Source organism: Gopherus evgoodei, unplaced genomic scaffold, assembly GCF_007399415.2.
Source record: "Gopherus evgoodei ecotype Sinaloan lineage unplaced genomic scaffold, rGopEvg1_v1.p scaffold_34_arrow_ctg1, whole genome shotgun sequence".
Lineage (NCBI taxonomy): Eukaryota > Metazoa > Chordata > Testudines > Testudinidae > Gopherus > Gopherus evgoodei.
Window position 1 is genome coordinate 878,505 of NW_022060016.1, and position 21,892 is coordinate 900,396.

General features: G+C 63.6%; 1 protein-coding gene across 1 annotated transcript in view; it reads left to right on the forward strand.

Moving 5' to 3' along the window:
- Window positions 1–20,584, forward strand: part of RYR1 (ryanodine receptor 1) — a 102,078-nt gene extending 81,494 nt beyond the window's left edge. Inside the window, exons 85-99 of the mRNA XM_030544475.1 lie at window positions 3,163–3,243; window positions 4,331–4,419; window positions 4,673–4,801; window positions 5,422–5,526; window positions 8,804–8,833; window positions 12,477–12,558; window positions 12,940–14,252; window positions 14,681–14,754; window positions 15,055–15,232; window positions 15,351–15,437; window positions 15,687–15,908; window positions 16,900–17,030; window positions 17,408–17,450; window positions 20,195–20,322; window positions 20,540–20,584. Coding sequence (XP_030400335.1) covers window positions 3,163–3,243; window positions 4,331–4,419; window positions 4,673–4,801; window positions 5,422–5,526; window positions 8,804–8,833; window positions 12,477–12,558; window positions 12,940–14,252; window positions 14,681–14,754; window positions 15,055–15,232; window positions 15,351–15,437; window positions 15,687–15,908; window positions 16,900–17,030; window positions 17,408–17,450; window positions 20,195–20,269 — 2,639 coding nt within the window. The 3' untranslated portion in view covers window positions 20,270–20,322; window positions 20,540–20,584. The remainder of the gene's footprint in view (window positions 1–3,162; window positions 3,244–4,330; window positions 4,420–4,672; window positions 4,802–5,421; window positions 5,527–8,803; window positions 8,834–12,476; window positions 12,559–12,939; window positions 14,253–14,680; window positions 14,755–15,054; window positions 15,233–15,350; window positions 15,438–15,686; window positions 15,909–16,899; window positions 17,031–17,407; window positions 17,451–20,194; window positions 20,323–20,539) is intronic.
- Window positions 20,585–21,892: the final 1,308 nt, after the last annotated feature.

The window sequence follows — 21,892 nt, forward strand, 5'->3', positions numbered from 1 at the left end:
GGTGACGTTTCTGGTAGCCGTAACCTCAGCTAGGAGGGTGTCTGAGCTCAGGGCCTTAACATCCAACCCTCCCTACACTGTGTTCTGTAAGGACACAGTGCTGCTCAGGCCTCACCCGGCTTTTCTCCCGAAAGTCGTCTCCCATTTTCACATCAAGCAGGACATCTTCCTCCCGGTGTTCTATCCTAAGCGACAGGGAGCAGAGGCTTCTCTTGTTGTACGTCCCGCAGAGCGTTCGCCTGCTACATCAAGAGAACAAAGCCATTCCGAAAGTCCAGTCAACTCTTCGTGGCTGTGGTGGACAGAGTGAAAGGTCTTCCTGTTTCCTCTTAGCTGATTTCGTCGTGGATCATGTCGTGCATACGTGAGTGCGACAACCTGCTCCTTCGATCCCTGCGCACTCCAGCACGCTTTCACCACGCACTGTGCCATCACCCAGCAGGCCCGAGACGACGCAGCCTTTGGTAGAGCAGTGCTCGAATCAGAGAGCATCTGACCTTGGGCTTGGGAGTCACCTGATTGGAATGGACAGGAACAAGCACTCGAAGAAGAAAAAACAGTTACTCAGCTTCTCATAACTGTTGTTCTTCAAGATGTGTTGTTGATGTCCAGTCCAACACCCACCCTTCAACCCCTCTGTCGGGGTAGCCAGCAAGAAGGAACTGAGGGGGTGGTGGGTCGGCAGGGTCCCATGTTGGGCGCCATGAAGGCTTGATTCCAAGGGGCGCCAAGGCCGACCCTACGGATATTGCTAGGGGGAAAATCTTCCGGCTGGCATGCACGCAGCGCGCACATACCTGATTGCAATGGACATGGACAACGCATCTCAGAGAACAACAGTTACAAGAAGGCGAGTAGCCGTTCCTTGTAGCAGCACCATAGTACTGATGTATCCTCATAGAAACTTTGTGGTTGCTTTCTAGTAAAGCTGTGACGTCTTTGGGGTGTCAGTGAGATCGAATGTTCGCAATATTGTGGTGTCTTTCTAGAAATTATATGGCGTCTCTGTAGTATCTTTGTAGTAACAATGTGGTGTCCTATAATAACAATGCAGTAGTATCTTCATGGGACCTTCATGGTGGTTTTGTAGTAGCTATATGGTGCTTTTGTAGTCTCTTTGGCGTATCAGTGTGGTATCCTTGGAGTAACAATATACATGTATTTTCTTAGTATCTTTGTAGTAGTATCTTCAGAGCATCTGCGTAGTAACAATATAGTAACAACCCTTGCTGCATCTCTGTACTAATATTGTAATAGTAACTTTGTAGTATCTTTGTGTTAACAGTGGGGTCATGACTTTGTAGTATCTGTGTGGTCACAATATGGTAGTATCTGGGTAGTAACAATGTAATTCTTTTGCAGTGTCTCTGTTCTAATATTGTGGCAGTATCTCTGTGGTAACCATCTGCAAGTATCCGTGTAGTAACAATGTAATAGCATCTTTGCAGTATCCATGTAGTAACAATGTAGTAACATCTTTGCAGTATCTCTGTTCTAATACTGTGATAGGATCTGTGTAGTAACTTATGTAAGTGGCGGTTTGGGAATCGTAACTGTCACATGCACACATTAGCGTCTCTCTAAACAGCACAGCAGCAGACACAATTGGGGGCAAATCTACCTAGACCTGGGTGAGACGACCTGAGATGACCCCTTCCTGCCCCCTGCCCTGCTCCCTGCCCCCCAGCGCTGTGATCTCCAGTGATCAGGGGAGAGGAAGGGGGGAGTAGGCAATGGGGAGAATCTTAGCTGTGAAGGGGAGGAAGTGAACGGTGGAAAAGGGGCTGGTCATTAATGCCGCGTGGGGCGATATGAATCTGCCCGGGGGCCAGGCACATAACCCCTGCCCGCAACGGGATTTATACCAGCATTAATGCCACAGTATGGCTGGTGTGACTGACCCTCTGCCCTTTGCCACTAATCCTGTTAACCAGCCAGGAGTCACATCCAGCTGGGGCCAGATGTGGCAGATGTTACTCAGACTCTGCCCTTGTGTTACTCTGATTCGACTCTTACGATAGTCCTGTGTTTATTCCTACATTACTCAGACATTACTGGACTGCTCCTGCATTATTCCAGCACAATACCCTGACTTTATTCCTAGTTACTCTGACTTGACTTCTCATTAGCCTGACTCGGTGTCTACATTACTCAGATATTACTCCGACATTACATTCCTGCATTATTCCAGCAGTACCCTGATTTTACTCCTAGTTACTCTAGTTACTCTGATTTTATTCCTAGTTACTCTGACTTTACTTCTCGTTAGCCTGACTTGGTGCCTACATTACTCAGACTCAACTCTTGCAAAACTCCCACCTGTCTCTTTGCATGAGTTCAGATGTCAGGATTTGGCCCCGACAGAATTTTTTAAACGTTAATACTGGTCCCTCTCCCCCAGTACCCTCCCCTCCTCCCTCTGAATTCTCTTTATCCTTCCACCCAACCGCCCGCTACACCAGCCAGGCAGGAACCCTGCCGGGACCAGCTCTGCTGGCACCAAGATGTCGGGGGTGAGGATATTGTTCTCCAGCTGGTAAAAAGAAACAATATCCCACCCACCGCATCCGCCACGGGCGACAACTCAAGAGGAGCCCTGCGGGTCCCTAATGAGACGCATGCTGCCTGAACCCGCTAACCTGAGCTGAATCCTGCAGGCCTTCTTCAGGCTCAACTCCCATGGGAACCAGTGGGCCAGATCCTGAGCTCCTTACTCAGGGGTTACTCCCTACTTACGGTGAGGGTTGCTCCCTCCTCACTTGGGGGTTACTACCTCCTTAGTGAGGGATTACTCTCTCCCGACTTGGGGGTTACTCCCTCCTTACTTGGGGCGAGGGTTACTCCCTCCTTGCTTGGGGTGGGGGCTACTGTCTCCCTACTGGGGGTTTACTCCATCCTTACTCAGGGTTTACTCCATCCTTACTCAGGGTGGGAGTTACTCCCTCTTATGATCTCATAGTGTTGAGCCCTGAGCAAGGCCTTCCAGGTGGTGCCCCCATGTGCTGTGTCCCAAAGTGTGGGCTGCCTGGCTGCCACTGGCCCCTCTCCCCATGCCACCTGCGTGTGCTAACCCGGGTGGCGCTGCACCCAGGCCCCCTTGCCAGGTCGCGGCTGCTAACGTTGGCCAGTTCTATCTCTCCCCCTCCTCTTGCCCCGCTCTAGGAGAGAAGGTGATGGCAGACGATGAGTTCACGCAGGATCTCTTCCGGTTCCTGCAGCTCCTGTGTGAGGGCCACAACAACGGTACGGCCGGCTGGCTCGGCTTGGGGGCCGCACGGAGCCCAGGGGCCGAGGGGAATGCATGGCTCCTCGGGGGCGGGGAACGTGAGGGCAGTGGGGGGGCCTGAATGGAGTGGGGGGGTGCAGCTGCCTGGCTGGGTACTCTGTGGGTAGCAGGGCAGGAGCGGGGGTGCTGGGGTGGGCTCTGGGGTGGGTGCATGGACAGGTAGGGCAGGTAGATGGGGGATGGGAAGCCAGGGATGGATGAAGGGGCAGGCGGAGGGTGGGCCCTGCAGATGGGTATGTGGATGGGGGGTGGATTGTGGGTGGGTACCTGGGTCGATGGGAGCCTGGGTGGGCCATGGGCACTGTGGGTAGGTGGGGGGGGTGCTGTGAGGGGGGCGTGGGCACTATGGGTAGATGGGGGGGCGGGCACTGTACGTGGGGCCTGTGAGCACTATGGGTAGGAGGGGGGTGTGGGCACTATGAGTAGGTGAAGGGGGCGGGCGCTTTGGGGTGGGGGGGCGTAGGCACTATGGATAGCTGGGAGGGTGGGTGCTGTGGGGGGGGCAGAAGGCCTGTCATTGGGCTGTGTGCCCTATGGATAGACGGGGGGGGCGGGTGCTGCGGGTGGAGTGGGTAAGTGGGGGGTTGGGGGGCCGTGGGCACTATGGGTAGGTGGGGGACAGGTGCTGTAGGAGGGGCCCGTGGGCACTATGGGTAGGTGGGGGGGCAGGCACTGTGGGTGGGGATGCAGAGGGCACTATGGGTATGTGGGGGAGGGTGCTGCGGGTGGGGGGGCAAAGGACACTATGGGTATGTGGGGGGAGGGCGATGCGGGTGGGGGGGCACAGGACACTATGGGTAAGTGGGGGGGCTGGTGCTGCGGATGGAGTGGGTAAGTGGGGGAGCTGGGGGGCCTTGGGCAGTATGGGTAGGTGGGGGGGCGGGCGCTGCTGGTGGTCAGAGGCAGAGTCCCATGCATGACCAAGACATTGTGGGTGGGCAGCAACGCCCCCTTGCCCATCCCGGCGCCCCCATGCCAAGGGGTCTGGGCAGCACTCGGCAGCGAGTCGCTGTGAGTGCCTGACCCGGCGTCTCCCCCCTGCAGATTTCCAGAACTACCTGCGCACTCAGACGGGCAACACAACCACCGTCAACATCATCATCTGCACCGTGGACTATCTGCTGCGACTGCAGGTCAGCGTCCCCGCCCCACCACACCCCCCTGTCAGTGGGCACCGGCTCCCGGAAACCCCCCTGTGGGCACCGGCTCCCAGAGACCCCTCCCTGCCAGGCAGCCGTCTCCTGCAGCCTTTTCCCCTCGCCGGCCTATGGCACAGACCGCTCGGGGGGCGGGGGGACGGTACCTGCTCAGCCTGCCGGCCCTGCAGCCGATGGGGGAGGGGGGGCTTAGCCCCAGGATCAGCACTAACCCCCCTACCGCCCCCAGGAGTCCATCAGCGATTTCTACTGGTACTACTCGGGTAAGGACGTCATCGACGAGCAGGGCAAGCGCAACTTCTCCAAGGCCATGGCTGTGGCCAAGCAGATCTTCAACAGCCTGACCGAGTATATCCAGGTACGGCCCGGGCACTGCCCCCTGGCACTGCCCCCTGGCACTGCCCCCAGTATATCCAGGTATGGCCCGGGCACTGCCCCCGGGCACTGCCCCCTGGCACTGCCCCCAGTACAGCCAGGTACGGCCTCCGGTGCTGACCCGGTGCAGCCAAGTACTGCTGCATCTGCACCCTGCCCACTCCCATTCTCTGCACCAGCAAGGAAATAAATAGATGCGGCTGTGACCCTGGGGGTGGAGATGATCCCTCTATAACCAGCCCCACGCCCCGCCCCAGAGGTGCCTGCGTCTCTGCACTGGGTGAGAAATCCCATTATAACCAGCCCCACCCAAGAGGTGGCTGCGTCTCCGGGCTGGGCGAGGGATCCCTGTATAACCAGCCCCACGCCCCACCCCACAGGTGGCTGCATCCCTGCATTGGGCGAGGGATCCCTGTATAACCAGCCCCACGCCCCACCCCAGAGGTGGCTGCGTCTCCGCACTGGGTGCGGGATTCCTGTATAACCAGCCCCACGCCCCACCGCAGAGGTGTCTGCGTCTCCGGGTCGGGCGAGGGTCCCCAGGGGTGGTCAGTGCAGGGTTGGGTTCAGTGGCTGCCCAGTGACTCTGTCTCTCTCCCGCAGGGCCCATGCACGGGGAACCAGCAGAGCCTGGCGCACAGCAGGCTCTGGGACGCCGTGGTCGGCTTCCTTCACGTCTTTGCCCACATGATGATGAAGCTGGCTCAGGTAACCCAGCTGCCAGCGCGGGTCGGGGGGGCATGTAGGGGGACGTCTGTCTCCCCCGCCAAGGGGTTGCCCAGCTCCTCAGGGCCTGCTAGGCTTGGGGCAAGCGTTCGGTGGCCAGCCACAGACATGCCATCGCCAGTCTCCAAGGACGTCGGTAGCCTCCCTGGCCTGTTCGGTAGCCAGCTGCTCCAGGTCAATTTCTGCCACCTGGGGCCGCCCCCGCGAGCGTCCGCTGGAGCTGGGCCGCCCACCTGGGTCCCAATCTGGGGCTGGGGCCCCCTGCCTGTTCTCATCCAAGGTTCCCTCCCCCGATCGCTGGTTCTGAGCGCCCCCGCCCCCCCGCTGGTTCCCATCCGGCTGCGGGGGGGCAGGAATGGAGACCAGAGAGAAGGATTTGGAGTTCAGCTGAAGTGCCCCCCAAACTTTACCCCTCCCCCCAGTAGGTCTCGTAGTTGCCAAGTTGGGGGCAGTTGGGGGGAGAGTCTTTGACCCCTTCAATGGCCGCACTAACCCAGATCGCTCTGTGCCCTGCCTGTCCTCCCGTCCCTCGATCCGTGGCAGCAGCTTTGGGTGTCTCTGACCGACGCGTGTTTGTATGTCCCTGTCTCGCCTTCCTTTATGAGCTGCGCCTGGCAGAGCGGGGCCCACGGGCCTGGCACCCCCATTCCCCCTCCAGGCTGGGTGCAGCTCGGTAGGGACCCCCATGCAGCCCTGGTGGGGAGCCGCCAGGGCAGAATCTGCACTGCCTCAGGGCAAAGTGTGACAATGAATGAGGGGAAGCAGGGGAAGGATCCAGGGATGGCGGCTGTGAGCAAGCAGGACTCTTGTCCATCCATCTGTCCATCCACCCGTCTGTCTGTTCACCCATCCTATCCGTCCACCCAGCCCTTCATCCACCCATCCATCCGTCCTCCTACACCCGCATCCATCCATCCACCTACAACCCCATCCATCCATCCATCCACCCAGCCCTTCATCCATCCATTCATCATCCTCCTACACCCCATCCATCCATCCACCCAGCCCTTCATCCATCCATTCATCATCCTCCTACACCCCCATCCATCCATCCTCCTACACCCCCATCCATCCATCCCATCCATCCTCCTACACCCCTATCCATCCATCAGTCCTCCTACACCCCCATCCATCCATCCATCCATCCTCCTACACCCCATCCATCCATCCATCCATCCTCCTACACCCCATCCATCCATCCACCCAGCCCTTCATCCATCCATTCATCATCCTCCTACACTCCCATCCATCCATCAATCCTCCTACACTCCATCCATCCATCCACCCAGCCCTTCATCCATCCATCCATCCATCCATCCATCCTCTTATACCCCATCCATCCATCCATCCACCCAGCCCTTCATCCATCCATCCATCCATCCTCTTATACCCCATCCATCCATCCATCCATCCATCCTCTTATACCCCCATCCATCCATCCATCCCTTCATCCATCCATCCTCCTACACCCCCATCCAGCCATCCATCCATTCTCTTATACCCCCATCCGTCCATCCATCCATCTCCTCCTACACCCATATCCATCAATCCTCCTACAACCCATCCATCCACCCACTCAGCCCTTCATCCATCCATCCTCCTACACCCCCATCCATCCATCTCCTCCTACACCCAATCCATCCATCCACCCAGCCCTTCATCCATCCATCCATCAGTCCTCCTACACCCCCATCCAGCCATCCATCCATTATCTTATACCCCCATCCGTCCATCTCCTCCTACACCCATATCCATCCATCAATCCTCCTACATCCCCAGCCCTTCATCCATCCATCCTCCTACACCCCCATCTATCCATCCATCCACCCAGCCCTTCATCCATCCATCCTCTTATAACCCCAGTCATTCATCCACCCTGCCCTTTATCCATCCATCCTCCTACACCCCCATCCATCCACCCACCCAGTCCTTATCCATCTGTCACGGGGTAATGCTCTGGAACTGCTCCATACGAAGCCAGGCAGGACTCTGGGGGGAGCCTCCTCTCTCTGAGCAGACCCTCTCCAGGGCAAGACACTTACGTCGCTTCCACCTTCCTGGGTCTGACCTCGGAGCACTCAGCATCCTCTGCCCCTCTGTGCACTTCCCGCAGTGAGTCTGCCCCGGTGGGGTTCCTGGGAAGCCAGAGGACCCTGCCCCCCACCTCCGCAGTCAGACGTGACTCTCAGCCAGCCGGTAAAACAGGTTTCTTAGTCGACAGGACCACAGCGTAGGGCAGGACTTGCTGTCACAGAAATCAGTGACTTTCAGGCAAATCCATCTTGAGCGGAGAGGAACCCAGAGCCAGGTCTCTGCCCTCCCCCTGAGCCCCAAGCCAGCCAAGACTGACTTGCTTCCAGCCACCTGGCCCCTGTCCTGCCCGTTGCTCCTCCTCCGGCCTTTGTCTCGCTTCCTGGGCCAAGAGTCACCTGGTTGCATCCCCCTCCTGGGTCTCAGGTTCTGAAGGGGCGGCCATAGCATCCCTGCAGGCAGCTGGAGCAACCCCCAGAAAAGTCACACCCACTTACTCCCACCACCTAGACAGTGGTGCAATACACAGGGAAACTGAGGCACACACCGCATTCATGCAAAACAGTAAAACTCACATACAACATAACAAGGGAAAAATCTCACTTGGTCACACCACCCACCCAGCCTTCGCTTCACCCTTCATCCATCTACCCCCCAGCTCTCCATCCTCCCTTTCATCCTGCCTGTCCTCATGCTCATGATACCAGACTCTGCCCCTCACGGAAAATAGATTCACATATAATTTCGAGTGATGCATTCCAGCTGTTAGAGCAGGGGGCTGGGAGCCAGGACTCCTGGGTTCTATCCCTGGTTCTGGGAGGGGAATGAGGTCTAGTGGTTAGAGCAGGGGGGCTGGGAGCCAGGACTCCTGGATTCTCTCCCAGCTCTGGGAGGGGCGTGGGGGCTAGTGGTTAGAGCAGGGGGCTGGGAGCCAGGACTCCTGGGTTCTTTTCCCAGGTCTGGGAGGGGAGTGGGGGCTAGTGGTTAGAGCAGGGGGACGGGCGCTCCTGCTTGTAGACATGTCCTTAGCTCAGTCCTTTCCCTGCTGCCCTGTAGACTCCATTAGGTCTGGAAACCCCAGCCCCTGTAGCTGCCCCTGCTGCCAGGCCCAGCCTGGGGGTCGTGGAGCAGGCCCCCTGCCAGCCCAGGCAATAAAGAAAGGGGCCGGACATACAAAAATGCTCTTAAAAATGTTGCTGAATAACATTTTTATTCTGATGTGTGACAGATGAGCCAGCCGGCCGGACTCCGAAATGGCGTAAGAACCTGTGTGTGGCACGCGCCATCTCACGCCCGCGCTCGCCCCGCTCCGCCGCCCACCCTGTCTGCTCCCCTCCTCTCCTCTGGCTCCTTCTCTGTGCCCAGTCTGGTCCTCCAGCCTTTTCCCTGGCCCCGTCCTTCCTTCCTTCCTTCCTTCCTGCCTCCCACTCCCACCCCCACCCAGGCCAGACCAAACTAACAGCACCAGCCCAGTGCCACAGGCCGCCCCAAACCCAGCTTGATACCCGCCACCCCTGCAAGCTCCCCCCAGCTCCCCAGGTCCAAGCCCCCGTAGCTAGGGCCCTAGGAAATCCATTTGATTAGTGGGGATTGGGGGATTTATTATTTTCTGATTGCGTTTTTTTCCATTTTTGTAAAGAATGAATTCCGTCTTTGTGAGGGTTTTTAATGAGAATAGCTGGCTCCATTGACAACAATTAAGTAGCCTTACTATAAAGGCGTAAAAATGGCCAGAACTGGAGGGCAATGGGAAAACTTGATTTCACAAAAACCAAATCCTACAATTGAAATGAGCCTTCCCGCTGCTCCGCAGTGCATGGAGCACTCGGGAATGCTAACTCTGTGTGTGTGTGTGTGTGTGTGTTTGTGTGTGTGAGAGCAGGGGACACCCCAACGTCAGCCTCTCCCCCACCGGCTTGCGCAGCACAATCAATCCGGGGCCCCCGATCCGGAGCAGTTGTGTGGCTGCAGGTAGCTCTGTCCTGGGGGTCCCAGCGCCAGGGGAGCTGGGCTCTGTGATTCCATGGGGCTTTCTAGGGTCCCACGTAATGAGGCCCCTCCCCCACGCAGTGTGGGCAGAGTCTGAACCCCGTGGGTTATCCCACCCCGAGTCCCTGATCTAGGGCGGGTGGTCCATAGCTGAATGAGGGGGGTGTCCATCCCCTGGTCACACCCCTGCACCTGGGGGAAGGGGGCGTAGCTCATGGGATTCCCCTGGTGGGGCATGGGCTGTACTGTACTGTAATCCCTCTAGGAGGGCAAGGGGGCAGATAGAGCCCTTCCCAAGCCCAGCGAGGTGTCACGGAGTTGGGGGAGACCAGGCCCTGCACCCCCGGCTTCCTGCGATTCACCACGACTCTCAGCCAGCCAGTAAAGCAGAAGGTTTAGTTAGACGCCAGGAACACAGTCCAAGACAGGCCTTGCAGGTACAGACAACAGGACCCGCTCAGTCAGGTCCAGCTTGAGCGGCCAGGGAGGCCAGAGCCCCATCTGGGCTCCCCTCCATTTTCCCAGCCAGCTCCCCGACCCCGGGCCAGGAGGTCACTTGATCTCTTTGTTCTTCAACACTTCAGTTGGCACCTTTGCGGAGGAAGGGCCCAGGCCATTAGTTGCCAGGAGACAGGGCGTTGGCCGTGGCCATTCTCCATGCAGACAGGATCACACTGGCTCCCCAGGGCTTCACAACAATTACTCACACCCCCCCCCGACACTTGAGAAATGCATAGGGGAAACTGAGGCACCCACACAGCACCCAGGAAAAACACCAAGAACACTTCCACCACGTCACATCTCTATCCCACTTCATCACAGGGCGGGTCCCCGGAAAGTGTGGGGGGTTGGTCTGGCCTGGATCCCCCCATCTGGCACGTCTCCCGCCCCCCGGTGTAACAATCTCCCCCTCTCATCCTCCATACCTCCTCCCCCCAGTATCTCGGGGGAGCTGGGCGAGCAGGCTGGCACTGTGCTTGGCTGGTGCTTCTGTTTGCTCTGAGCGCTGGGGGAGGTTCCGGGTTCTGGTCTCTAGTGGGTGCTGATGGGGGACGATGGCGGCTGCTGGGCTGGTTCTGCCCCCGCCCCCCGAGTGCACCAGGAAAAGGGCCTCGACTCCAGGAGCGTGTGGTTGGTGGGGGGATGGGAACGCTATCCCCTCGGAGTGGCCGTACACTCGTCACCAGGCCTGTGAGTGCCATCGCACGCACGTGTGCACACAGGCTCATGCACACTAATGTGGAATGTGATTCGACATGGCCACGCATGGCGCAGGCCACTGACCTAAGCACACGAGCTGTCATGCACACGCACATCTGGGTGCACACCTGCATCTATGCACAAGATCTTGCGCACACGCCTCAGATCACATGCACAAGAGCGTGTGTGCAAGATCTTGTTCATATGCAAGGATGTGCTGCACGAGATCGCACCCCTGAGAGCTTGCACACACACATGGCCTCTTGCACACCCACACGTGCACATGCACGAGAGGGACACGCATGCAATCACATGCACGAGGGCTTGTGCACATGTTCCACCCTGGGGCCGAAGTAGGGGGCGATTTCTCCTGCCCATATCCGTGGTGTAGTTTTTGCTGGTGGGGGGAGGTGTGGATCTCTGCACTCTGTCTTGGCTCTGCACCCTAGAACAAGCTGTGGGGGTGCTGGGGACACATTTAGGGGGGTGTTTTTCTGCGCCCAAACTCTCTCTTTGTTGCGCTGCCCGTGAGGACCATTTCCGGAGCAGGCAGTACCCCGAGGTAAGAGGGGGAGGGATGCGGCTCCCCCTCCCCCGCTTGGTCCCCGTGCAGCCCCAGCCCGTTGCTCACTCCGCAAGGGAGGACTTGGGGGAGGCTAGTAGGGAGCTGATGGGGCGTCTCTGTCTGCAGTGCCAGGCCCTCGGACAGTGGCTACCCTGCCCGGGGATGGGGTAGAAGGGGTCCCCCCCAATGTGCAGTGTTTTCCAGACCAGGCATTGGGCCGCAGCCCCAGTTGGCACGGTGCAAGGCGGCTTCAGCTGGGATCGGCCAGGCCCACCCAGGCGCGTCGTAGCAGCCAGGGGTTCGGCAACTCAGCTGCTCCAAAGTCCCTGGCACTCAGGCCTGGGGAGCGTGAGGCTGCACAGCCCTGCGAGGCACGCACGGGGGGTTGTGGGCACAGACCCTGGGCGAGACTCACAGTGCCCAGGCTGGGGTCACGGGTCTGGATGGGGTCTGAGTTCGAGGCATATCCCTGGTCTCCCCTTGGCCCATAGCGCAGGGGGGCTGGGAACCCTGATCCTGCTGAGTCAGGGAGCGCAGCTTGCAGCTTCCAGCCAGAGACACTGATGGGAAAGCGCCGTGCGAGGGCAGGGGTGTGCGTATGTGCAGAGGGGGCCATGCAAGGGCAGGGGTGTGCATATATGTGGGAGGGGGCATGCGAGGGCTGGGGCGTGCGTATTTGTGGGGAGCCGTGCAAGGGCAGGGGCGTCTATGTGGGGGGGAGCCATGCGAGGGCTGGGGCATGTGTATGTGTGGGGAAGCCGTGCGAGGGCTGGGGCATGCGTATGTGTGGGGAGCCATGCAAGGGCAGGGGCATCTATGTGTGGGGGAGCCGTGCGAGGGCTGGGGTGTGCGTATGTGTGGGGAAGCCGTGCGAGGGCTGGGGCGTGCGTATGTGCAGGGGAGCCATGTGAGGGCAGGGACGTGCATATGTGCAGGGGAGCCATGTGAGGGCAGGGGTGTGTGTATGTGCAGGGGAGCCATGTGAGGGCAGGGGTGTGTGTATGTGCAGGGGAGCCATGTGAGGGCAGGGGTGTGTGTATGTGCAGAGGGGGGGCGTGTGAGGGCTGGGACGTGCGTATGTGCAGAGGAGCCGTGCTGGTACGGTGGGAATCTCGCTCGTCTCACGTCGCTCCCCGTGTCTCCTCAGGACTCCAGCCAGATTGAGCTGCTGAAGGAGCTGCTGGACCTGCAGAAGGACATGGTGGTGATGCTGCTGTCCCTGCTGGAGGGTGAGGGGCACTGGGCCAGGGCTCGAGATCCCCCACCCCAGCCGGGCAGGTGGCAGCAGCTCTCGCTGGCCCCTCCGGGCGGGGAATCCCGGCCTGGCACATGTGGGTGCGGTTCAGGGCACCACAACCCCTGTCACTTGTCCAGGCCCCTCCTCTCTCTCTCCATCCTTTCCCCCCCACACCTTTCCGCTCATCTGTCCGCCCCCCACCCGCCCATGCCCATCGATCTGTCTGTCCGTCCATCTGCATGCACACCCCTCTCTCTGGCCATCGGCACACATGCCCTTCTGGCTGGCTGTCCATCCATCTCTCCTGCCTCCCGCTGCCCCCACCCACCTGTCTGTCCATCCGTCTAACCTCTCTCATCCTGCCCCGCCCTAGGGAACGTGGTGAATGGCACCATTGCGCGGCAGATGGTGGACATGCTGGTGGAGTCATCCAGCAACGTGGAGATGATCCTCAAGTTCTTCGACATGTTCCTGAAGCTGAAGGACATCGTGGCGTCGGACGCCTTCCTGGACTACATCACCGACCCGCGGGGGCTCATCTCCAAGAAGGACTTCCAGAAGGCCATGGACAGCCAGAAGCAATACACGCCCTCCGAGATCCAGTTCCTGCTCTCCTGTTCCGAGGCGGACGAGAACGAGATGATCGACTATGAGGAGTTCGCCAACCGCTTCCAAGAGCCGGCCAAGGACATCGGCTTCAACGTGGCCGTGCTGCTGACCAACCTCTCGGAGCACGTGCCCCACGACAGCCGGCTCAAGACCTTCCTGGAGCTGGCCGAGAGCATTCTCACCTACTTCCGGCCCTACCTGGGCCGCATCGAGATCATGGGGGCCAGCAAGCGCATCGAACGCATCTACTTCGAGATCAGCGAGACCAACAAGGCCCAGTGGGAGATGCCCCAGGTCAAGGAGTCCAAGCGGCAGTTCATCTTTGACGTGGTCAACGAGGGCGGTGAGTCGGAGAAGATGGAGCTCTTTGTCAACTTCTGCGAGGACACCATCTTCGAGATGCAGATCGCGTCGCAGATCTCAGAGGAGGAAGCTGGGAAGGAAGAGGAGGAGGAGGAAGAGACCGAAGGCGGGGAGGGGACTGAGGCGGAGAAGGCGGCCGGGGCTCCTCCGGAGGCGACCTCAGCTTTCGGGGAGTTCCTAGCAGGGGTGCTGGACTTCTTCCGCATGTTCACCTACCGTAACCTGCGCCGCCAGCTCCGCCGGCTGAAGAAAATGACAGTCAAGGAGCTGGCAGTGGGCGTGAGCTCCTACGTCTACGCTGTCATCCTGGGAACACTGCTCTTCTTCTCCGGCATCCTCAGGGGCCTCTTGCTCCTCCTCTGGAACGTGCTCTTCGGCGGCGGGCTGGTGGAAGGTGCCAAGAAGCTGACGGTGACCGAGCTGCTGGCCAGCATGCCCGACCCCACGCAGGACGAGGTCCACGGGGACCTGGGGCCGGCCGAGGACGGACAGGAGGTGGCCAAGGGCGAGGAGGCAGCCGAGTTCGTGGAGACAGGCAAGGAGGAGGCTCCTGATGAGGCGGGGGAGGTCTTCAGGCTCGAGATGAAGAAGGACACTGGGCATTACCGAGCAACTGCCCCCGATGCCCCTGGGGGGCTGGGGGATATGGGGGATACCACGGCAGTGGAACCGCCCACCCCAGAGGGGACTCCCATCCTCAAGAGGAAGCTGGCGGTACGTTGGGGGTTGGGGTGGGGTTGGTCTTTTGACAGCAGTCAGGACTCCTGGGTTCTCTCTCTGGCTCCAGGGGCAGTGGGGGGTATCTAGTGGTTAGAGCAGGGGGCTGGGAGCCAGGACTCCTGGGTTCTGTCCCAGCTCTGGGAGGGGTTTAGGGTCTAGTGGTTAGAGCAGGGGGCTGGGAGCCAGGACTCCTGGGTTCTATCCCAGCTCTGGGAGGGGTTTAGGGTCTAGTGGTTAGAGCAGGGGGCTGGGAGCCAGGACTCCTGGGTTCTATCCCATTGTGTGGCATTACAGACAGGTTCCCAGCCCAGCTAGGCCAGGGCTCAGGTCTGGTATCAGGTCTCAGGTATCAGACCATGTACCAGGGGCCCCTTTCCCCCGTCTGAGGTCCCTGACGCAGGGTCTGTTGTGTCGCTCCTCAGCTGGAAGGGGAGGAGGAGGCCCAGCCAGAGCTGGAGAAGATCCAGGAGCCGCCTGCAGAGACTGAGAAGGCCGAGTGAGTGGGGCTGGGGGGAGCTGTAGGGAGTGGGCCCCTGGTCCGGGGTGTTGGGGCCTGTGGGGGGCGGTTCTCAGAGCTCTGGGGGGGGTAACTTAGGCCATTAGGGGAATGGCAGGGCAAGCCTGCCCCACCCGTCCCCCACCAGTGTGCCCCTGCCCTGGGGAGGGGGCTGCTTCGCAGGCTAGGGGGCAGTTTGGGGCAAGGGAAGGGGCTTGGCATAGGGGGAGGGGTTGAATATGTGAGGGTGGGTGGTGCATACCCTGCATTGCTCACCCACACTGCTCCCCACCCCCGCAGCACAGAGAATGGGGAGAAGGCGAGGCCGGAGGAGCCAGAGTCCCCCCAGGAGCCGGCGGCTGAGGCCCCGAGGAAGCATCGGAGGAAGTCGGCCACCCCACGGGAGCGCAAGGAGGAGCCGGCCGACAGCAGCTTGGAGTTCTGGGCCGAGCTGGAGATCCAGAGGGTCAAGTTCCTGGTACTGTGGGGCTGGGGGAGACGGGAGTCGGGCCGTGGGGCGGGGCGGGGAGGGGAGGGGAGGGGAGGGCCCCCCCACCGCCCAGCCACCTCGACGCTGACCCACTCTGTCCTTCCAGAACTACCTGTCCCGGAACTTCTACAATCTGCGCTTCCTGGCCCTCTTCCTGGCCTTCGCCATCAACTTCATCCTCCTCTTCTACAAGGTCCGGTGCCGGGGCCCTCGCCCGGCTCGGGAGGGAGGGTGTCTAGTGTTTAGACATGGGGGCTGGGAGGCAGGACTCCTGGGTTCTATCCCCAGCTCTGGGAGGGAGTGGGGCCTAGTGGTTAGAGCAGGGGACGGCTGGGAGCCAGGATGCCTATGTTGGGACTTGGGTCTGGGGGGGTTCATGGTGCGGGGTTGGAGGGGGTGTGGCTCCCCTCGGCCCCGCCCCCACGCTGTGCCTGCCGCGCAGGTGTCGGACTCCCCACCGGGCGAGGAGGAGCTGGAGGACTCCGGCTTGCTGGAGGAGCTGCCCGGGGGCTCGGGCTTCGGGGCCGGGGAGGACGAGGAGGACAGCGTGGTCTATTTCTTCCTGGAGGAGAGCACAGGCTACATGCAGCCCACGCTGCAGTTCCTGTCCATCACCCACACCCTGGTCGCCTTCCTCTGCATCATTGGCTACAACTGCCTGAAGGTGAGCCACGCCCACCCGCCACATGGCCACGCCCAGCTGCCTGCCACGTGGCCCCGCCCACTGGCCCCAGGGCCATGCCAACTGCCTGCCATGTGGGCATGGCCACACCCAGCTCCCTGCCACGTGGCCCCGCCCACCCACCACATGGCCACGCCCAGCTGCCTGCCACATGGCCCCGCCCACTGGCCCCAGGGCCATGCCCAGCTCCCTGCCACGTGGCCCCGCCCACTGGCCCCAGTGCCATGCCAGCTGCCTGCCATGTGGGCATGGCCACACCCAGCTCCCTGCCACGTGGCCCCGCCCACCCGCCACATGGCCACGCCCAGCTGCCTGCCACGTGGCCACGCCCACTGGCCCCAGGGCCATGCCAGCTGCCTGCCATGTGGGCATGGCCACGCCCAGCTCCCTGCCACGTGGCCCCGCCCACTGGCCCCAGGGCCACGCCCAGCTGCCTGCCACGTGGCCCCGCCCACTGGCCCCAGGGCCATGCCCAGCTGCCTGCCATGTGGGCATGGCCACACCCAGCTCCCTGCCACGTGGCCCCGCCCACTGGCCCCAGGGCCACGCCCAGCTCCCTGCCACGTGGCCCCGCCCACTGGCCCCAGGGCCATGCCCAGCTGCCTGCCGTGTGGCTATGGCCATGCCCAGCTACTGGCCACGCCCAGCTGCCTACCATTTGGCCCCGCCCATCCACTCACCACATGTCCTTGCCCACCCACCATGTGGCCACGCCCAGCTGCCTGCAATGAGGCCATGCCCCCCACCCCGTTATAGAGCCATGTCGCCTTCTCCCCCCCAGAGCGAGGGGCTGTTGGGCTGGGAGGCTGAGGGGCCAGCGGGAGTCCCCTCTTCAGCCAGGACCCCCCCCACACCCCTCTGCTGGGAGCCCCCCGCAATGCCCTAACCCCCTTTGGGCCAGGACCCCCTGCGATGCCCTGAGCCCCCCTTGGCTGAGAGCCCCCGGCGACGCCCTGACCTCCTCTCCCGGCAGGTCCCGCTGGTGATTTTCAAACGGGAGAAGGAGCTGGCCCGCAAGCTGGAGTTCGACGGGCTCTACATCACCGACCAGCCCGAGGACGACGACATCAAGGGCCAGTGGGACCGGCTGGTGCTGAACACCCCGTGCGTGGGGGGCTGGGCCTGCGAGGGAGGGATTGGGCATGCGGGGGGGGTCTCTGGGTCTGGGATCTGGATCTCCTGGTGCTGGAGAAGCCCCTTCCCTGTGTCAGTGCCTGGCGGCCCTGATCCTCCCCATCCATCCCAGCTGCGCCCTGCCGCTCTGAGCATGGGAGGGGCACAAACTTGCCGGAGTCCACCCCCGCCCCACCAGCGTCTCCCCACTGGGCCCTTTGGGGTGGCTCAAGACTGGGGGGGGCTTCTCTCTCACCTATCCCTGCACCCCTCCCACCCCCAGGCCTGCAGGGGGAGCAGAGCCCGACCCCGAGGAGAACTGCCCTCCCCCAGGCCTCCCCTGACTGGCTCTCACCTCCCCACACCAGGTCCTTCCCGAGCAACTACTGGGATAAATTCGTCAAGAGAAAGGTGAGTCCTTCACTGGCGCGGGGTCTTTCCCCCAGGGGGCGCCGGCTCCCATCCGGCCCCAGGGCGGGGCACGGGGCCTTTCCCCCAGGGGGCGCTGGTCCCGTCCTGCCCCAGGGCGGGGCATGGGGCCTTTCCCCCAGGGGGCGCCGGTCCCGTCCGGCCCCAGGGCAGGGCATGGGGCCTTTCCCCCAGGGGGCGCTGGTCCCGTCCGGCCCCAGGGCAGGGCACGGGGCCTTTCCCCCAGGGGGCGCTGGTCCCATCCTGCCCCAGGGCGGGGCACGGGGCCTTTCCCCCAGGGGGCGCTGGTCCCGTCCTGCCCCAGGGCGGGGCATGGGGCCTTTCCCCCAGGGGGCGCCGGTCCCATCCTGCCCCAGGGCAGGGCACGGGGCCTTTCCCCCAGGGGGCGCTGGTCCCGTCCTGCCCCAGGGCGGGGCATGGGGCCTTTCCCCCAGGGGGCGCCGGTCCCATCCTGCCCCAGGGCAGGGCATGGGGCCTTTCCCCCAGGGGGCGCCGGTCCCGTCCGGCCCCAGGGCGGGGCACGGGGCCTTTCCCCCAGGGGGCGCTGGTCCCATCCTGCCCCAGGGCAGGGCACGGGGCCTTTCCCCCAGGGGGCGCCGGTCCCATCCTGCCCCAGGGCGGGGCACGGGGCCTTTCCCCCAGGGGGTGCCGGTCCCATCCGGCCCCAGGGCAGGGCACGGGGCCTTTCCCCCAGGGGGCGCCGGTCCCATCCTGCCCCAGGGCGGGGCATGGGGCCTTTTCCCCAGGGGGCGCCGGTCCCATCCGGCCCCAGGGTGGGGCCTTTTCCCCAGGGGGCACTGGTCCCATCCGGCCCCAGGGTGGGGCATGGGGCCTTTCCCCCAGGGGGCGCTGGTCCCATCCGGCCCCAGGGTGGAGCACGGGGCCTTTTCCCCAGGGGGCGCCGGTCCCCATCCGGCCCCAGGGCGGGGCATTGGCCTTTCCCCCAGGGGGCGCCGGTCCCATCTGGCCCCAGGGTGAAGCATGGGGCCTTTTCCCCAGGGGGCACCGGTCCCATCCTGCCCCATGGCGGGGCGTGGGGCCTTTCCCCCAGGGGGCGCCGGTCCCATCCTGCCCCAGGGCGGGGCATGGGGCCTTTCCCCCAGGGGGCGCCGGTCCCATCCTGCCCCAGGGCGGGGCACGGGGCCTTTCCCCCAGGGGGCGCCGGTCCCATCCTGCCCCAGGGCGGGGCATGGGGCCTTTTCCCCAGGGGGCGCCGGTCCCATCCGGCCCCAGGGTGGGGCCTTTTCCCCAGGGGGCGCTGGTCCCATCCGGCCCCAGGGTGGGGCATGGGGCCTTTCCCCCAGGGGGCGCTGGTCCCATCCGGCCCCAGGGTGGAGCATGGGGCCTTTCCCCCAGGGGGCGCCGGTCCCATCCTGCCCCAGGGCAGGGCACGGGGCCTTTCCCCCAGGGTGCACCGGCCCATCCTGCCCCAGGGCGGGGCACGGGGCCTTTTTCCCCAGGGGGCGCCGGCTCCCATCCGGCCCCAGGGCGGGGCATGGGGCCTTTCCCCCAGGGGGCGCTGGTCCCATCCTGCCCCAGGGCAGGGCACGGGGCCTTTCCCCGAGGGGGTGCCAGTCCCATCCTACCCCAGGGCGGGGCGCATGGCCTTTCCCCCAAGAACCGCTGGTCCCATCTGGCCCCAGGGTGGAGCACAGGGCCTTTCCCCAGGGGGCGCCGGTCCCATCCTGCCCCAGGGCGGGGCATGGGGCCTTTCCCCCAGGGGGCGCTGGTCCCATCCTGCCCCAGGGCGGGGCACGGGGCCTTTCCCCCAGGGGGCGACAGTCCCATCCTGCCCCAGGGCGGGGCATGGGGCCTTTCCCCCAGGGGGCGCCGGTCCCATCCTGCCCCAGGGCGGGGCATGGGGCCTTTCCCCCAGGGGGCGCCGGTCCCATCCTGCCCCAGGGCGGGGCATGGGGCCTTTCCCCCAGGGGGCGCCGGTCCCATCCTGCTCCAGGGCGGGGCATGGGGCCTTTCCCCCAGGGGGCGCTGGTCCCATCCTGCCCCAGGGCGGGGCACGGGGCCTTTCCCCGAGGGGGTGCCGGTCCCATCCTACCCCAGGGCGGGGCGCATGGCCTTTCCCCGAGGGGGTGCCGGTCCCATCCTACCCCAGGGCGGGGCGCATGGCCTTTCCCCCAAGGACCGCTGCCCCAGGGCGGGGCATGGGGCCTTTCCCCAGAGGGCGCCGGTCCCATCCGGCCCCAGGGCAGGGCACGGGGCCTTTCCCCCAGGGGGCGCCGGCCCTGTCCGGCCCCAAAGCAGGGCACAGGGCTTTTCCCCCAGGGGGCGCCGGTCCCATCCTGCCCCAGGGTGGGGCACGTGGCCTTTCCCCCAGGGGGCGCCGGTCCCATCCAGCCCTAGGGCGGGGCACAGGGCCTTTCCCCCAGAGGGCACCGGTCCCATCCGATCCCAGGGTGGGACACGGGGCCTTTCCCCCAGGGGGCGCCGGCTCCCATCCGGCCCCAGGGCGGGGCACGGGGCCTTTCCTCGACAGGGTGCCGGTCCCATCCTGCCCCAGGGCGGGGCACAGGACCTTTCCCCCAGGGGGCACCTGTCCCATCCGGCCCCAGGGGCTGCTGGTCCCACGTGGCCGCTGCATGGGGAAGGGGGACATGGGGCTGTTCCCCCAGGGGGTTGCCAGGGCAGGGGCTGGGCTGGCTCGGGGGGGATCCAGGGCTTTCTTCCTTTGCATTTTGCCCTGGTGGTTCCCTCTCCCCCCCCCTCTGCAGGTGCGGAGAAATACGGCGACATCTACGGGCGGGAGCGGATCGCGGCGTTACTGGGTATGGACCTGGCCAGCCTAGAGATCAGCGCCCAGACCGAAGAAAACCCCAGCCTACAAGTCCCGCTGACGTGGTGAGGGGCTGGGGGGTGGGAAGCTCGGTGGGAGGACTGGCAGCCTAGGGGGTGGAGGCTCAGGGGCGGGGGGGATCTGGAGGCTCGGGGAGTGGGGGAGATCCAGGGGTGGGGGATCTGGGAGGAGGAAAGCTCCGGGGGGGCTCTGGGAGCGGTTGGATCTGGGGCTAGAGGGTCTCAGGGGCTGTGGCCCCAGCTCACCCTGCCGGCTCCCACAGATCACGTCTCGACATCAGTATTCAGCTCTGGAAGTTCGCGCTCATCTCACAGACAACGTTAGTGCAGGTCTGGGGTGGTTGTCATGGGGCCCGGGGGGGGGTGGAGTCGTTGAAGATCCGACACCTGAGGGGGGCGCGTGGGTCCGGGCGGGGTCGTGGTATCCGGGGGGAGTCGTGTGAATTGTGACACCTGGGCGGGGCGTGTGCCCAGGGTGGGTTGTGGGCCCGGGGCGGTCGTGGGACCCGGGGGGAGTCGTGGGATGAAGTCATGACACCTGGGGCAGGGTCGTGGGCCCAGGTGTGGTTGTGGGCCCGGGGTGGGGTCGTGGACCCAGGGGGAGTCGTGGATGAAGTTGTGACACCGGGGGGCGCGTGGGGCCCAGGGCGGTTTGGGCCCGGGGGGAGTCCGTGGGATGAATCGTGACACCCGGGTCAGGTCGGGGGCCCGGGGGAGTCGTGGATGAAGCGTGACACCCGGGGCGGGTCGTGGGCCCGGGGGGAGTCGTGGGATGAAGTCGTGACACCCTGGGCGGGTCGTGGGCCCAGGGTGGGTCGTGGGGCCCGGGGAGTCGTGGGATGAAGTCATGACACCCGGCCGGGTTGTGGGCCCAGGGTGGGGGTCGTGTGCCCGGGGCGGGTCGTGGGCCCAGCGAGGAGGATCAAGGCCCCGGCGCAGAAGGGGGGCGGGAGCTGGGGGCAGAGTGTGCCTTCCGCGCTCGCTGCAGCGGGAGTGGAGGAGCCGGGACCAGATGCCAGGTGAGGGGCACAGCGGTGCCGGCGGAAGGGCTGGGTCTTCCTGCACTCAGCCATGTGGCCTGTCCCTGCCCTGAGCTGGGGGAGACCTGGGTTCCCCCCCACCCCCCCTCCCCAGCACCTGTCCCCTCCCCCGCAGTCCTTCTCTACCGGTCTGGTACATGGTCATGTCCCTGCTCGCCACTACAACAACTTCTTCTTCGCCGCCCACCTGCTGGACATCGCCATGGGGGTCAAGACGCTGCGCACCATCCTCTCCTCCGTCACCCACAACGGCAGCAGGTGGGGCCGGGCCGGGCCGGGGGGAGCGGGCGGGGGTCTGCCCGGCGCTGGGGCCACTGTCCGTGCTGCCCCCAGCTGGCGATGGGCGTGGGGGTGCCGTGCTGGGGGGCAGGGGCCTTGGGGTGCTCTCTGGCGGTGTACCAGCCCTCAATGCCCTCCCACTGGCGATGACCCAGGGGCTGTGCTGGGGGGGCAGGGCCTGGCTGGGTGCTCTCTGGCGGTGGTACCAGCCCTCAATGCCCTCCCAGCTGGCGATGATGGTGGGGAGGCAGGCGGGGGGCAGGCTGGGCTCTCTCTGGCGCCAGTACCAGCCCCCCC